The sequence below is a fragment of the Vanellus vanellus genome (assembly GCF_965231255.1).
Source record: "Vanellus vanellus genome assembly, chromosome: 5".
NCBI classification, from domain to species: Eukaryota; Metazoa; Chordata; class Aves; order Charadriiformes; family Charadriidae; genus Vanellus; species Vanellus vanellus.
In genome coordinates this window covers 48,488,552-48,505,471 of record NC_138910.1, presented here as the reverse complement: position 1 = coordinate 48,505,471, position 16,920 = coordinate 48,488,552, and the positions used below count along the sequence as shown (strand labels likewise).

The 16,920-nt window shown below is 39.6% G+C and overlaps 1 protein-coding gene across 1 annotated transcript in view; it reads left to right on the top strand.

Moving 5' to 3' along the window:
- The window catches only part of HMCN1 (hemicentin 1), a gene marked incomplete at its 5' end in the record, with an annotated part of 201,165 nt that overhangs the window by 126,059 nt on the left and 58,186 nt on the right, over positions 1–16,920 (top strand). Inside the window, 9 exons of the mRNA XM_082483753.1 lie at positions 1,368–1,529; positions 2,268–2,549; positions 3,839–4,006; positions 6,950–7,063; positions 11,723–11,809; positions 12,214–12,405; positions 13,146–13,319; positions 14,535–14,648; positions 16,010–16,155. Coding sequence (XP_082339879.1) covers positions 1,368–1,529; positions 2,268–2,549; positions 3,839–4,006; positions 6,950–7,063; positions 11,723–11,809; positions 12,214–12,405; positions 13,146–13,319; positions 14,535–14,648; positions 16,010–16,155 — 1,439 coding nt within the window. The remainder of the gene's footprint in view (positions 1–1,367; positions 1,530–2,267; positions 2,550–3,838; positions 4,007–6,949; positions 7,064–11,722; positions 11,810–12,213; positions 12,406–13,145; positions 13,320–14,534; positions 14,649–16,009; positions 16,156–16,920) is intronic.

Sequence of the window (16,920 nt, the reverse complement as noted above, 5' to 3'; positions counted from 1 at the left end):
CTGCCCTGTGATCCACTGCATAACATAGACGTATCCTCTGGGTGTTTTTTTGTTTTTGTTTTTGTTTTTTTTTTTTTTTAAATTTGCAACCATGGCATACTGTCAAGTGGTGAAAATGCATGTAGTTGTAGTAATTGCTTTTGGGATTTACTGAACTTTTCTCTCATCCCATCTTAATATTTAAGAGTAGTCTGCACACATTTTTGCTTTAGGGGTTAAAGTTAACTTTGACAAACACCTTCTAATGAATCAGTAGACAAAAGCAGGTATTTTTAACACTTTCTTTTAAGCACAGACACTGTTGGAGACAGAATATTAGACAAAGTAAGATATCAAACTCTTTCAGTGTGGTAATTCTTGTGTTATTAATCAGTCTTACTGATTCGCCTGTGTTTTTCTAGAAGGCACAATATGGTATAGTATGTACCTACCTTATATAAAGAGCAAATTTTAATTACAAAACACTTTTTTAACTGCATAAAATTTTCAGAGAAGATGAAGTTAATCAGGTTCTTTTTAAACCCTATCTCTTGGAAGCCAAAAAGGCATTCTGTGTTCTAATATGTTCTAATAGCGTACTGGAAGGCCGAAGTGTATACACTCAAATGACAGAAGGAAACTTGAACCTACTGGAAAGTCTAGAAAGGCAGTTAGAAAGTAGTGCAGTTTAGAATTTTACTCAAGACTGATATTTTTATCACCTTTGACATTTGGTGCACTTGTTCATACACAGGATTTTAAATGTACAAGTGGGAAATGAAAAATTTGGCTTGTAAAAATTATCAGTGGTAGGTGCATTCTTTCTGTCACAAAGTTTCCCTGCGGTTTGTAAAGATGAAGATAGTTGCCTAATCTGAGGTCTCCAAGACTGAAAGGTTTGCTCAGAGAATGTAATATTATTTTGCTGTCATGTTTCTGCTGAGGATTGTACTGGGCAGAAGTGTATGCACATGTGCTGTATGACACACAACACACAGATGGCCCGGCTGTGCAGACTAAATTATGTTTCTGAGCACTGGCTGTGCTGGGTGAGATGATTATATAGTGGACAATGAGTCAGATTTTACTGAAAGTGTTGAATTTGCTGCTCAGTGGAAGTGTCCAAAATGTTTGGATGGATATGAGTGTGGTGAGAGTAACTGCTTTAGATCAGGTTGCTGTATGTCGTGAAGTCAGCAATTAATATGGGGAGTCCTCAGAATCTGCTTGGGTGACGTTTCTGATGTCTGGGAAAATTCTGATAAAGCAATTCTAAAATGGACAATTGTCTAGTTCAGTAATTTTTAAACGATCCAGTGGACTTTACACCATGTGAGCAAGCTCATTACCATTTTCTGTGTTTTTATCTGAAAGAATGTCTCTTGCAGGCTCTCCACTGGTGGCTGAGCTTTCGGGAAGGGTGCGAATATTATCTGGAGGCAGACAGCTACAGATTTCAATTGCTGAAAAGTCTGATGCTGCATCTTACACATGTATTGCTTCAAATGTAGCTGGAAGTGCAAAGAAAGAATACAGTTTGCAAGTATATGGTAAGTTACCATGAAAAATTCTGTTCATAGTCTACCAGTTCTGAAACAGAGTTATGTTATGACAGTGTTATCAGTGCAGTGATGTTAAGCTGCAGGATTTTCAGGGAGTAATGTCTAGCTATAGGACGATTTCAGGGTACTCTGAGGAGAATCTTAAGTAGTTAAAACTTTGGTGCTTTGGACTCATCTTGTCCAAGGCATTGCATATACCTGTTGAAAGTGCGTTTGACCACAGATGATTATGAGGATGTGACTCTTTCAGGGGTTAGTGTAATGTTTCTTGTCACCAGACTGTAGTAGTGATGACAACTAATTCAACTTAGATTTTCCAGTTTTACTGCAAGTTCTGTATTTCAGTCAGGAATAAAAGCAGGTATTTTTTAACAATCTCATGAAAGACAAAACCTTCAAAAATCTGTACAGATTGGCAGCATCTATTTTAAGCATTTGGAGCAGTCTTTTTAAATTTTTTTTTCCTGTTTGCATTTTAAAAATTGCCTGTAAGTTACATTTTAAAAAAAACACTTTATTAGGTTATTTGTGTTTTCTTAACACTGTGGAAAATGCTATGAATTGTGGAGTGCCCCTAACTGATTTGCCAGCAGTAACCCACATAACTGATCTTTATGAAAAATGTTGATCTGGCAAACTTGGTTGTTGCTCTGTTTAGAACCAGGTGAAGATCCTGAAACGTAGCTTCCAGTTGACTTCTAAACTGGTTTTCTTTTTCTTTCATAGTTCGACCAACTATACTAAACAGTGGTAGCCACCCGTCAGAAGTTGTTATCACCCAAGGAAATGAAATTTCCTTGGAGTGCAAGGTACAGGGCATTCCAGAACCAGCAATAACATGGATGAAGGATGGCCGTCCACTGGTCAGTGGAAAGGACATAGCGATACTTCATGATGGTCACTTTCTTCAATTGAAAAATGCCCAGGTGTCAGACACTGGCCGCTATGTCTGTGTTGCTGCCAATGTGGCAGGGCTGTCTGACAGAAAATACGATTTAAATGTTCATGGTGAGTATGTGCAAAATGGGGCAGGCATAACAGAAACAAATTAAACCTTTAAGTTTACCAAAGAATGCCCAAGAAGTAGTTTTGTGGCTAAATGCACCATCTGTATGTATTGCAGGCTTTACACGTGATGCCGTTTCAGTTGCAGATCAGTGATGCAGTTACCATTGCGGTGTTACAAAAATCCAAATCCAATTTTATAACTCCTGAATATTTTAAAATCTTGCTTCTGTCTCTGTTAATATCAATCCACCCCAGTTGCTCTGTCTCCTGAAAGGAGAAAACCAAGATATGATATAATTTTATACAATATTGGAGTGAGTGAGGTGGTGGGAAATGTTCTGTGGTGGGAGATAGAAAACAAGGTTTAACTGAGAACACGCTGCTAGTGGCGACTACCGGAGGACAAGTTAGCTGGGGATAGCCAGTATCTCAAGTACCTAATTATCAGGTTCTCTTATTTTGCACAGTCAGAAGAATTTAAAGATGGTACCTCCAACTGTAATTCATGTCTATAATTTGACTTGATGAAATTGATTGGAATATCACCTTATCTTACAGCCACTATAATTCTTTTAAATATGACTTTTACATTTCATTGAACACCGAACATTCATGTTTTACTGTGAAAGTAAACATGCAATTCTCATTATTGAAAATGAGAGGCCTAAATTTTTACTAGTTTTATTTATGTATTTTTTTTATTTGTGGTGTTTGCTGTACTGTATTATCAAACTTCTGGGTAGTAAAAAGAAACTTCAAACCTCCTCAAGCCACTCAGAGTGCTGGAGGATGTTGGTCAGTTCCTGACCCCAGGCTTTATGTTCTAAAGTATGAACTGTAGAACTGCTTCCAAAGTGGAAATATTCTTACTAGCAAAGAAAAGCTAAAAATAAATTTGTGGTAGTCATTTTAATATGGGGTTGGTCTTTCCATTAGAAAAAACATATAATTCTGTCAGTGTTAGAATTTTCCTTAGTGTTTCATTAGATACTGGAAATTATAATTACCGTAGAATGGACAGAACTACTATAAACTGTTATTCACTAGCGATCTTAAGCCATAAAATAAAGGTAATAGAACTGATAGAATTTACTTTTAATATTTCAATGCCGTTACACAGTAAGAAATTGTCATTAATATATAGTATTAAATGTCTCAGTTTTGTAGCTCTTCACGTGCCAAGGTTATTTTAGCTTCAGTGAATTACTATTTGGATGACAGAATGTTTTGAGAGCAAAAATAATTTTTATTGGTTCTGAAGTATGGCTTTTCTTTACTCTTTTCTGTAGTTCCCCCAAGTATTGCTGGTTACTTGCAGATGCCTGAAAACATCAGCATTGTGGAGAAGAATCCCGTATCTCTGGTTTGTGAAGCTTCAGGAATTCCCTTGCCATCAATAACATGGCTTAAGAATGGATGGCCTGTCACTTTGAACAACTCAATGCGAATCCTCTCAGGTAAAAAAGCTGTAGGGGTGTTTTGGGTTTGGTGTTTGTTTTTTGTTTGGTTTATTTTGTTTTTTAAAGTAAGGGGGTGAAGGGCCCTCTGCATCTATAGCACAGATATTTCACATGAAAGAAGGCCTGTCTTAATAATCTGTAAAGACAAGGAAAGGAGAGAAACTGTTATTCGATGACAAGCTTTTCAGTAAATAGGGTCAGATTGGCTGGAGTGCCTGGTGAATAGTTAACATAGACTTCTAAATTTGTTACCAAACTTTATGTGTATAGGCCAAACGTGTGGTAACTATTTGGTTTCTGACATGGAATAAGACACACTTCTGGCTGTTAGTGTATGTTAGTCCAATACTTGTTACCATCTGACATGTTTCTGGAAATATCTTGCTTTGTCAGTGCCATCATGTATACTGTATTAGCTTTCTCATTTGATAAGTTTTCTCTACTACTTCCTCTTTGCAGTTATTTTACCCTTTAAAGATAAAAAATCTTAGAGAGAATGAATACATATGACAGTAAACAAAACACTTCTTTAATTTCTGTGGGCCTTTATATAAAAACAAAGGGAAACCTGTTTATGACTTCAGAAATTAATGTATGTAAATACTTCCTGGCCTTGGAGCTAACTGAATCTGATCTTCAGAATATTATCTAATAAAAGCTGGAGTTAGATGATCAGTCAAAGACAACGCAAAATGCTGCATCAGCAAGAAGACTAGTCCAAGGGATCTGGAGAAACTGATGATAGGCAAGCAGAGAAACAGATCCAACTCATCAGGGGTCTCGATTTTCAAGCTGGAATAACCTACAAAGAAGTACTTCAGATGCTTTTTTATGACAGAGGTGTCTGAAATAGGAGGGGCTCAGTACTTGCTCTTGTAAACCATCTTCCTGCAATACCATAGGGAGGTGACTTGACTGGCAGCTGAAGTGATGTTAAAGCTTTGTGTTTAGAATAGGAAAATGAGTTAGCGGCCCTTGACATTACAAACAGTAAATGCTTACCAAGCAGGCAATACGTTTTGCGTTGACTTCATGTGTCTGGGGATCAGTTTCGTGGAGTGCATAGAAGTCATTAAGTATCTAGTTACGACTGAAATGTATAGATGACAACTGAGATGTTTCTTTCATCTTGGGTTTGCCACTCATATCTAGAAATCTCATGAAAATAAGTTTTGATGAAGTTTCTAATACTCTGACATAGCCACCATGCAAAGCCAAGCCTACAGCATGAACACAGGAAAACTATCAGCCAGGTAAAGGAACTAGAAGGTGTTTAGCAGCTCATCCTAAGACTGGATTTGAAGCTGGATTTTTTTTAGAATTTTTTTTCATCAGCGTAGCTTTTAACATCATAGGTAGTCCTGTCTTCAACTTTACTGTTTTTATGTATGGCGCATGGAAAAAGGAGTGGGTGTGTGATTATTATCTGGTATAAATCTGACTACCTGAGTTGGTATGCATTCCTTTCTGTCCAAAGTTGCCATCAACAAAGATAATTTCTTCTGGGCTTGATTGTTTCTATTTTGTCTGTTGATTTCTACACCCACACTAATATCACCACCTGGATTGCCGAGTCAGGAAGGGTGAGAGACAAAAGGATATTTGTTGTCTCTGAATGTTAGCTGCAGTGGGAGTGGGGAAACGGGCCAGAACTCAGTGATTTGTTTTCCAGCAAACTTTGTGCTTTTGTGCAGTTCTTCAGAAAACTGCACATTGTGGTAGTGGACTGTAACCAACACAGCATTTTATTTGTGCTTGTACATCTGTAAAAAACAACAAACAATAACAACAATAAAATCCCCCTCTGGCTAATTTAAGAGGCAAAATACTTTGCCAAAGTAAGATTTTGGTTCTGTTGATTGAAAACATACTTGGCACTGCAGATGATTTAAATGTGTGGACACACTACTGGCAACTTTTAATCTGTTCATTCAGATACAATGCTGATGTTTCCTTTTGATGATACTTCCTACATATCCTTTAGAAAAAGGAGAAAAAAGTCCCACCATGCCACTTCTGCTTTCCTTGCAGACTATGCAGTAAGCTGCATAGCTCCTTTAGGAAGGAGAAAAGCTTTTATTAAGTTTTAGCTAAATGTAGAAAATCATATCCTGCCTCAACACTGGAGCCCTGGGTGTGCTATGGTATGTGATACCAGAGAAAGTCTCCTGCAGGCAGATATCAGTTTCATTTTCCTTCTCATATAGCTTTGTTCAGGGTGTGGATGGGCAAAGGGATCAGGGTGACGTGAGGCTGCAAGAACTGAGCCTTCCTCAGTCTCACAGTACTGCTTCCAGCAGGTAGGATTCCTTGGGCAGAGGCACATCCATTAACCAGGTCAGCAGTTTCTTCCTTCAAAGCACATGACCAGGAACATAAGTTTCTGGGATATATCCCAATAAAGAGAGATTGTGGATGTCACAGGATCATGCTGATCAATGAAGTGTGCACTGTACACCCTGCATCTAGTTTGACTGACCTGTGTGGAGCAGGTTTGATTTCCTCTGCACGAACTCTCCAGATGTGTCTTGAAGTTTTCAGTGATTGTTCTGTTTGGTCTCTGACTTCCTCCAGAAATTCTCAGAAAATGTCTGGATGCCTCAAAGATCACATAAATGTAGTTTCTGGAGGAAAAAAATGAGATGTGTCACGGTAGTTTGGAAGTTACTGACTACAAAGAATAGTATGATCAATATTAAGCACAGATCTGAAAGCACTGAGGAGCTGAGGGCCTGAGCAGACATACAGGAATGATAGGAATAGGAGTAAAGTCAGTCACTTTCTCTTACTGTTTGTTCAAGAAAACAAAGTACATTAAAGAAAATTAAAGCTGAAAATGTAACCAAGACAATAAAAATTAAGAGTTAGCACAGGCAATTTGGGAGCATATTGGTTGGAGCAGGATTTTAATGATTGTATGTTTTTTGGCTTTCTCCTCAGGGGGCAGAACGCTCCGGTTGACACACACAAGTATAGCAGACGAAGGTCGGTATACTTGCGTAGTGACCAATGCTGCAGGAGAAGCAAGGAAGGATTTTGACCTTTCTGTTCTAGGTAAGTACGTGGTAATTTTTGTTACATTGAAGATAAGGGGATCTACTGTATACTTTCCTGGTATTTTAAAAATTATTCTGCCAAAGCATATGTCCGTGGGCACAAAAAAGAAGTGTGTTTGATTCCATGGTCAGAAAATCAGGTTTTAAAGAGAGGTTACTTCTACGTGTGAATTCGCTGTTTGTTTAGTTTTTGAAATTAAGATTCTTGAGGCATAATTTGGAATAACTGGCAGCTACTTCTGTTTTGTGGTTTATTTATTTCTTTTCTGAAAAGGAATGATGTCAATGTAACTGGCTTCAGTTACATTGTTATTTCAGTTGGATAGAAGTCTGGAGGATGCTGACAGCCAGACTCCCGTTGTCTCTTCTGTTTCTTGTTGCTCATAGCTTCACTCTCCCTTGGGCATGACGAACAAGGTGAATCAGTTTATAGGTGATCTGAAAAGGTGGGGGTTTCATCTTTTCCTGCTCAGGTTAGTTTTCAGCAAGATCAGTTCCCTGCTGGTTCACCACACAGCCTATAAATGCCAGGATTGGTGAAAGGAAGATGACAAGAGTGAGTGGTCTGGGGAATAGTGCTATTTCTTTTGGCAGCAGCCTGAATCTATGCTGTTTTAAGTCAAAAAAAAAACTACGGCCCCAGGAAACCATATGAAATTCACGTGACTCTGTTACATCTTATGCTCAAATGCAGAAAGTTGCAACGCCATATGATAGTACTTATGAATTAAAACCAGCATGGCTGTGCATCACTGGTTATAATATGTATAGCTGAGTGGCACGATGGTTATAATCTGTTGCAACAAAGGTGTGAAGGCAAAGCCAAAACTGACAGGGAAACTGGACACTGGAGCTGGAAATTGTTTTTGCAAAGCAGAGATCTCTGATCCAGGGGAAACCTTCAGTCAGTAGAGCCTTTGGTATTGTAAAGAATATAAACCAAGTGTGGTAGTGGGTGATCCTGCAAACATATTTAGACAAGGTTTGGTACAGCAGGCTCTTTAGATGGCTATTTGGAACCATTAATGTGTAATTTTGTCACATCACTCATTTTAAAAAAAATGGCCTTTCCCCCAGAAAAATACTGCTTTTTTGTTTAGTAACTATTTGTTATTTTTTTAAATAATTATCAGGCCCGATGCAGGTTGTCTTACAGCATTACTCTATATATTTTTCCTGTAAGTTTATTTTCTTTAATGCGCTAAGTGTCATCATCTTCCTTGCATTCAGCTGACTTATGTGTATTCAGCCTGTAAATGATAACTTGCATTCATGTCAGTTCATGTTTATTTGATGAGCTCATGGAAGTGTAAGTCTGGTAGAATGGAAGGGATGGATAAACACTGAAAAGCATTCATTGTTTTACTGTTTTCTTTGGAGGGTTTTAGTGGCAGGGTGTTCTTGAGGGTTCTGGGAATCTCTATTGCATAGGCTTTGTTTGCCTTGAAGAAAAATGCTCAGTGAAGCTGATTTCAAGTGGGCTAAGTGGAAAATTCCATTGTTCAGTCTCCTCTTCCCTCCCCCAAGTAATTTCTTTGTCTTTCTAGAGGAAAGTTACTGGAATGTGGCCTGATAGCGCCACAGAATATTCACCGGCTTGCTGTAAATAGGAACCACACAGAGACATCCCAGTTTTTCTCTAAATTGGTGTAGGAGTTGCAACAGGCGAGCCAGTTTGCATGGAGAGCTTGGTGTAATAAGCATAATATTTATATATTTGTGAAATGTTTGGTGTGGGTTTGTCATATTTCTGAAATTAATATGTGTTGGCATCTTACTGTATTATTTTGGGGCCAAAGCGATGAGTTGCTCTGCTTGTTTATGAATAGTAACTTTTGGCCTGACTTAAAAGTCCTGAACTTTATGATTTTGGGTTATATTTTCCCCCATCTAATTCCTTCTGCTAGTTGATGTGTCTTTGTCTCATTGTATTTGGACACTAGAACCTGTACAATAGTCTATTTTGCAATGCTTGTACAGTCACAGTGGCGAATTTGATCATAACTGCATCACAAGTTGGTGAGAGTGCCAGTGCTGGCCACATCTTCCTGTGCGCTAAATTCTGCTAACTCACATTTCGCCATGTGTTCTGTTCAGAGGCCAACTTTTAGCCACGCTGAAGTAGTATCTTTGCCATTCCAGTCAAGTGAGATGCAAACCTCTTTCATTTTCTTTTTCTTCACTCTAGATTGTACCCTTCATTAGTATAAAAAATTTGGTGTAACATTATTTTTATTGGTTGACAATGAGTTCTGCATGTTACCATGATTCTTATTTTTATAAAACTTTTGCTTCCAACTTAGCGGTAGATCACAAATAAGCTGCTAAATATATTTTACTTCCTCTCTCTTTAGACCTTTCATCTAGCTGAAAGTTTGAATTTTGTAGGATTATCAAAGTGTGCTGTCTGGCTCCCTAGTCCAACATCTTTGTTACAAAACTTGGCAAAATCTCTAGAAGACTGGGCTTTCTTTCTTATAACTATAGGCCTCCTTTTCAATCTGTTGTACTCCATGCCTACTTTGATTTGTAGTGCCATTTTCTTTTGGCCTGAATCTACAATATGCCTCTACTTTGAAAGAAATAGTTGATCAGAGCTCTTCACCACCACAGCTACTCACCAACACATTATTAATCTGGCCTCCCTCATCCAATAGCACATGCGTCTGTGTAGTCCTGTTGACCAAGATTATTTGGAAACATGTCATCAAGTGGTCAGCCATACAGTAAGAGTTTCCTTGTATTGACTTAGCTGTTTGGGGTGTGCGAAGGTTTAGAAACATATTTTGTACCACAGCAAGATGCCTCTAGACCTATATAGTTTTTTCGTCTGCCTGTATGGAATTAGCTGTACTTGCTTGAAACACATGTATGCCTTTACACAGCATCCACTTGTTAATAATCTACTGCATTGCTTCGAGCATGCTGGTGAGGGGAAAAAAGCCCCATATGTGAATACACAAACTGACTTTTTTTAATAAATCAGTTCTTTCCCTAGAGTTCTAGATAGATGCTTTCAATTACTGTTGGAAAACAAAAAAGTCTTAAACTTAAGCACATGGTTTTGAACAAATCATAGAATCATAGAATGGTTTAGGTTGGAAAGGACCTCAGAGATCATCAAGTTTCAACCCCCTTGCCATAGGCAGGGACACCTCTCACTAGACCAGGTTGCCCAAGGCCACATCCAGCCTGGCCTTGAACACCTCCAGGGATGGGGCCTCAACAACATCGCTGGGCAACCTGTTCCACTGCCTTACCACCCTTAAAGGGAAAAACTTCTTCCTAATGTTCAATCTGAACCTGCCCTCTTCTAGTTTAAAGCCATTCCCCCTTGTCCTATCGCTACATGCCCTAATAAAAAGTTCTTCCCCAGCTCTCCTGTAGGCCCCCTTTAGGTACTGGGAGGCCGCAATAAGATCTCCCTGGAGCCTTCTCCAGGCTGAACAGCCCCAACTCTTTCAGCTTCTCCTCATAGGAGAGGTGATCTAGCCCTTGGATCATCCTCATGGCTCTCCTCTGGACACACTCCAGCAGGCCCATGTCCTTCTTATGTTGGGGATTCCAGAGCTGGATGCAGTACTCCAGGTGGGGTCTCACGAGAGTGGAGTAGAGGGGCAGAATCACCTCCTTTGACCTGCTGGACACACTTCTTTAGATGCAGCCCAGGATACGGTGGGCCTTCTGGGCTGCGATCGCACACTGCTGTCTCATGTTGAGCTTCTCGTCAATCAGCACACCCAGGTCCTTCTCCTCAGGGCTGCTCTCCAGCCATTCCCCGCCGAGCCTGTATTTGTGCTTGGGATTGCCCCAACCCAGATGTAGGACCTTGCACTTGGTCTTGTTGAACTGCATGAGGTTGGCTTGGGCCCACCTCTGCAGCCTGTCCAGGTCCTCTGGATGGCATCCCTCCCCTCCAGCGTGTCTACCTCACCAAAGAGCTTGGTATCATTGGCAAACTTGCTGAGGGTGCACTCGACCCCACTGTCTATGTCGCCGACAAAGATGTTGAACAGTAGAGGCCCTAGTACTGACCCCTGAGGAACACCATTCGTCACTGCTCTTCACTTGGACATCGAGCCATTGACCGCAACTCTTTGAGTGCAACCGTCCAGCCAGTTCTTTATCCACCGAGTGGTCCATTTGTCGAATCCATGCCTCTTCAACTTAGAGACCAGGGTGTCATGTGGGAAAGTGTCAAAAAAATCACTTTCTGCTTAATATGGGTGGTAGAACTTGTTTACAAACTTGTAAAACCTGCTAGTGCATAAAATCAAACCTGGCCCCACTAACAGGTGGTCATCACCATCGCCCTACTGACTGTACTCAAAAATATTGCCCTACAGACCATACTCCTCAGACCCTGAGTGTCTCTCTAGTTCTGAAGAGGAAGTGAGGTGAGTACTTTATGGGTCTGTGGTCCTCTCTTGCCCTTTGTGTGGACTGGTATGGTAAAGGAGTGCAGAGTGCAGATCTGTTGTCCAGGTGGGTTAGCTCTGCAGTGTCTTACATCTGGACCTGTTTCTGGAAGATCTGAGCCGTTCATAGATTGATGTGATTAAGGGAAGCATATGCTGATATATAGCCCGAGTGTGTCTTTGCTGTATTGAAATTGGTTGCAAGTAATATTTGCTGATGTCTTTTTGTCTATTTGCAGTGCCTCCAGGGATTGTGGGTGAAAATAAATTGGAAGATGTGAAAGTGAAAGAGAAGCACAGAGTTACCCTAACATGCGAAGTCATAGGTAAAAGTATACAATGTTTCTTATCTTTGCTGATAAAACCCATATTGTCGATCACCCGAACAGCACGTTTTTAATGGAATTTTCAGATCAGTGGAATTTTTAAATTTCAGATTTAACCATGGTGCTTATAACAGGACTAAGCACTCCTTCTTATAAAGGTTGTATAAAACGTAACCAAGAGGATAGGTGCTGTGATATTTCTTCTCTAAAGGCCCGTGGAATTTAAGAGGTGTATATTACTTCAGGAGGTTTGAATACTTTAGAATACGTATGCCAAAATATCTCCCTGGAGGATGTATTTTAAAAGGGCATCTGAAATTGTATTTTTCTGTTTTTCAGAAATCTTGGCATATCCTAGAGACTGTGCGACAACTAATATTTGCAATTATATTTACTCCATTAAGGGAACCCTGTACCACAGATCACCTGGATAAAGAACGGGCAACCTCTAACTGAGGATGAAGATCACAAGTTTCTGTCCAGTGGGCGTTTTCTGCAAATCAACAATGCTCAAGTCACTGACACGGGGAGATACACATGTATTGCATCCAATACAGCTGGAGATAAAAGCAAAAGTTACAGTCTTAATGTACTTGGTAAGACAACTGGGCTGGCTCTTGCACAGAAAATATTAATCTCAGGAAGAAACAGATAATCACATTGGCATTTTGTAGTACTTTAATTACAGCAAAGCATACGTTGCCTGTCTACGGTTAAAATTTTATAGCTTAGTTTTGATAAATAACAGTAGTTCAATGAAAGAGCAGTTCTGTGCATTAGACAATATAGAGCTAGAAAATGCAGAACTGTAACAAGACATTGTCTGTATGGAATGAGCAGGACAGTACATTGGCTTATTGTAATTCAAGGAAGGAGTGTCTGAAGAGCACTTCAGATTGTGATCTCTTCATAAAAGCTGAAACCATCTACAGTTCTCCTTTCTTCATGACAGTTATTGCATAATCAAATGCAAACAATGGCAAGTTTGTTTTCCACATCCTCATTTCCTAGGCTTATGCCTCCTACCAATCTGCTGCTCACAGGATCATCAAGCAGTGCATCTGCCAGCTGCTGCGCAAGAAGTGGTGGCTGGCTTCCTGGTGACCTGTGATTGACAAAGGCTAAGGGTAGATGGATTTCACCAACACAGGCTGACTGTTGACCTCAGGGCAAAAGATAAACCCATGAATGTTTGTCTGGTGCTGGTTTCAGTCTGTCTTGTAGGAATGCCTCCCAGCTATTTAAGGCTACAACCAGATTGCTAGACTGAACAGGGAACAGAAAATTGGCTTCTTGTAGACGTCCTTCCTCTGGTTAATGATTTTGTTTTTTCTAGTGTCTCCAACCATTGTGGGTGCAGACAGCCATGGAAATGCAGAAGATGTCACTGTTATCCTCAACAGTCCAACATCGCTGATTTGTGAGGCTTACTCCTATCCTCCAGCTACAATCACCTGGCTGAAAGATGGTAATCCCTTAGAATCAAACAGAAATATCCGCATTTTGCCAGGTAATTTTTTTGTTGTTATTGAGAAATAATACTTTATTCTTTTATTGTTTAGTTTCCTGTTACAGCTTTTTTTTGAAAACTCAAAGGATATATTTCTCTTAAGTACAGTATTTGTACTTTTGCAGCACTTCCCATTCCAATATTTTTTAAGTGCTGCACAATTAACTGATTATATACACTTGTATTTTATTTGTATTTAGATATTTATCCTTTTGTTCTGTAAAGCTAAATGATGGCAAATAAGTTAATTGGACTTAATAATGAATGTAAATAACTTGAAATTAAGTGTGGAAAATAGATGGAGAGAGATATAAACACCAACATTAGTAAAAAGAATGAAGTGGCATTTTTCTTGGTCATTACTAATTTGACATTTTTAATTTGTGGAGTAGCTCTTACCTAGCACATCTATGGTGGTGGAGAACAGGAACAAGCTTCACTGGTAACATTGAAGTAATGTAGATAAAAAAGTACTTTAGCATTGGTAACTGCAAGGGTTCAGAGGAAGAACGAGTCGATATTGATAGTGAGGAACTGAATTACTACACAGGGGGACAATTTCTAGAAATAATCTGAAAAGAGCTGCAGTCAAATTAAATAGTGACTCATCTCTGAGAATGCAGACAATATAAATCATAAATAAACAGGATACTATGGGAAGGAAATTGATGAATGTCAAAGTTGTAGAGACCACCTGAAGTCTAAAATCCTACCGATTCATTCATGTTTACACTTCTCACATTGTGGCTGTTGCTTCTGTCCGTTCTCCATAGGGAGTGAAGGGCCTCTTTCATATGAAGTACTGCATTGAAACAGAAAGGCAGTTCAGAGACTCACATCCACCCCTGTATGTTGAATAGACTCTTTTTGCTTAGTCTTACCAATTATGCCTCCTTTTCCTTTTTCTGTGAATAAAGTGCAGAACCCTAAATCACTTTTTCCTATCTAAATATCTTCAAGAAATTTCTTGTACAGAACTGTGTTAACAAATTCTCCAAGAATCTGTAGGCAACAGGAGTTGTGATCTAAAGCACTCCTGCAAATAATGCACTCATTTATTACACAGTATACATGGTGGTAAGCAGTCAGTTTTTCATGCTCATCTAAGGGCAAAATTTGGACCAAACCATTGAAAATATGCTACAGAAACTATTTAAATAATTAGGAGGCAAGAGTATAATGTAGATGCTATTAAACAATGATGTCTTTTGGCAGGTGGTCGAACCTTGCAGATTCTAAACGCGCAGGAGGACAACGCTGGAAGATATACCTGTATAGCCACAAATGAGGCTGGAGAAACTTTGAAACACTATGAAATGAAAGTCTACAGTATGGAAATACTTCCACTTTTTTTCTTTTTTATTTTTCCATTTTTTTTCTCCCCTTTGCAATGTTACTTATGCTGGTGAATACAAGGGTTTCTGTTAGTAGCTTTGTTTAGCAAACATCTGCATTAGCTCATGGCATTGCTTTAGGAGAGACACTAGAAAAGTTTGCTGTTGCATCCTTTACAAATGCTGCTGTTGTGCTAAAAACCTTTGTACCACCCACGGGAAGACACTTAAGACACGCTGAACTTCAGTTTCTTCTGAAATGCTGTCTTAGTAACGATTTTCAAATCGGACAAGTGCAGCACAATGGGAGATGTGAGCAAAGAAACTATTTTAGAAAAAAAGGAGGGGAGGGGACCTGCAACATCTAATGAGAAACTTTCTTGAGTAAGATAAAACAGGAGGATACTATTTTTATATCCTTCCATAAAATACCATATACACAAAAGCTTTCCCATTCAAGGTTTCCTGTCAGCACATTGTCCTTTGAGCCTTTGTGCCTAATGCTCTATTTTAATGCTCAAACTCTTCATTATAGGCTCAGTCAAGCATGATTTTTAATCTTTTTTTTTATTTCCTAGTCTGAATTGGAGTTTGATTTGCTCCCTCACAGTAACCGTGCTGTTATTTTAATTACACTTAGCCCCTAATAAGGCCCCATTGGATTCGGAATAATGAAAACATGACAATAGAGTTCATTATTGAAGTGTGACTATGTAGCAACATAAAGCCCCTCCACCCCAAAATGCCATTGCAGCTGTCAGTTATTACGGTACTGTAAGCATTGGGGAGAATTTAAATTTTCCCATTGAAAAAAGAATGGAAAATGCAAAAGATGAGACCAGCGTAGGGGGTAGCTTAAGAATTTTGAAATGTTCTGTTTTCATTCTGATTCAGAAGGAAATGAGATTTTGCAACACTGCGATTTCAATGGAATGGAAATGTTGAGTTTTGACCAGCTACTCTGAGTGTGGACTTCAGTTCAAACATATGTTTCTGAGAATATTAGTTTCCATTAAAATGCTTTTTAATGACTGCAGTACTATGAACTTCATAGAATTCAAGCCAAACACATAATAAAGTGCCATAGCTATGTAAGGCTATAGTCAGGTTTGCATGTCTAAAACTTTTGAACACAATTTTATGTATTTTTATATATAATACATATACTAAAAATAGTTTAAAATAAATATATATAAAAATAAAAATTCAGCTGTGGGGAGGAGGCATATTATAGAGGGAATGCACTTGCTTTCCCTGAGGTTATCATCCAGGTTTTCCCTTGTCCAGTTAATTTTGAAATGCTGCATAAGACAGTAGGTCATGAAAGTCCCTCTCACTCCCTTTGTTTTTGTGCAGTTCCACCCACCATTAACAAAGGGGATGTCTCAGGGATGGGTCTCTCCCCTAAAGACGTGAAGATCAAAGTAAACCACAGCCTTACCCTGGAGTGTGAAGCTCATGCCATTCCTGCTGCTGCCATCAGCTGGTACAAGGATGGACAGGCCAGTCACAAATTTATTCCTTCTAATGTGGGTGTATTTTGTACAGAAACAACTGTGTATTCATTATCGCTATTAATGAACATTCATGCAGTGTAACAGGCTCACTTGCACTGCTGAAGTCAGCAGGAAGTCATCTTCCCACCATCCTGCTGGCAGGAACACCCCTCATGCATCTTAGGACGTTTGCTGTTGGCCAGACATCTGCCAATTGACACCCTTGCTTTTTTCTGGGTGCTTGGCAATGCCTCTGAGGAGACATCAGTGCTGGAGTTTCCAGGGCCTACCACTGGCCTGTGCTTTAAAGGTGGAGGGCCCTGCCTAGCAGTAGCATTCCATGGTATGACCACATGTCCCTTTACCATTGTGTCAAGTCCCCAAAGGCCCAGTTATGGAATGGCCCTACTACAGTCCCATGCTTGGTTCCTCTAAGTGCTGCCCTTGCAGAAGTTGCAGAGAGCCTCCCACTTGGTTCTGGCAGAGCTCATAAAGCCACAAAAGCATCTGGATCCTCTGTGGGGGGGAATGAGGCGTGGTTCCTGCCACACGCAGTCTTCACAACAACATCTGTCTGGAGGAGAAGCAATTTGGAAGGGCAATGCCAGAGAACCATACTGATGTGCGGTCTACTGGGGACTGTCTATAAATAAAAAAGAAATGGTGCGACTCTTCTGTAGGAAAGGAGAGTATAATCTCAACCTGTACCTCTTGGTAGGGCTCTATCATGTGTCAGACCTCTGCAGCTGGACCAGCTCTTCCTGAATTTAC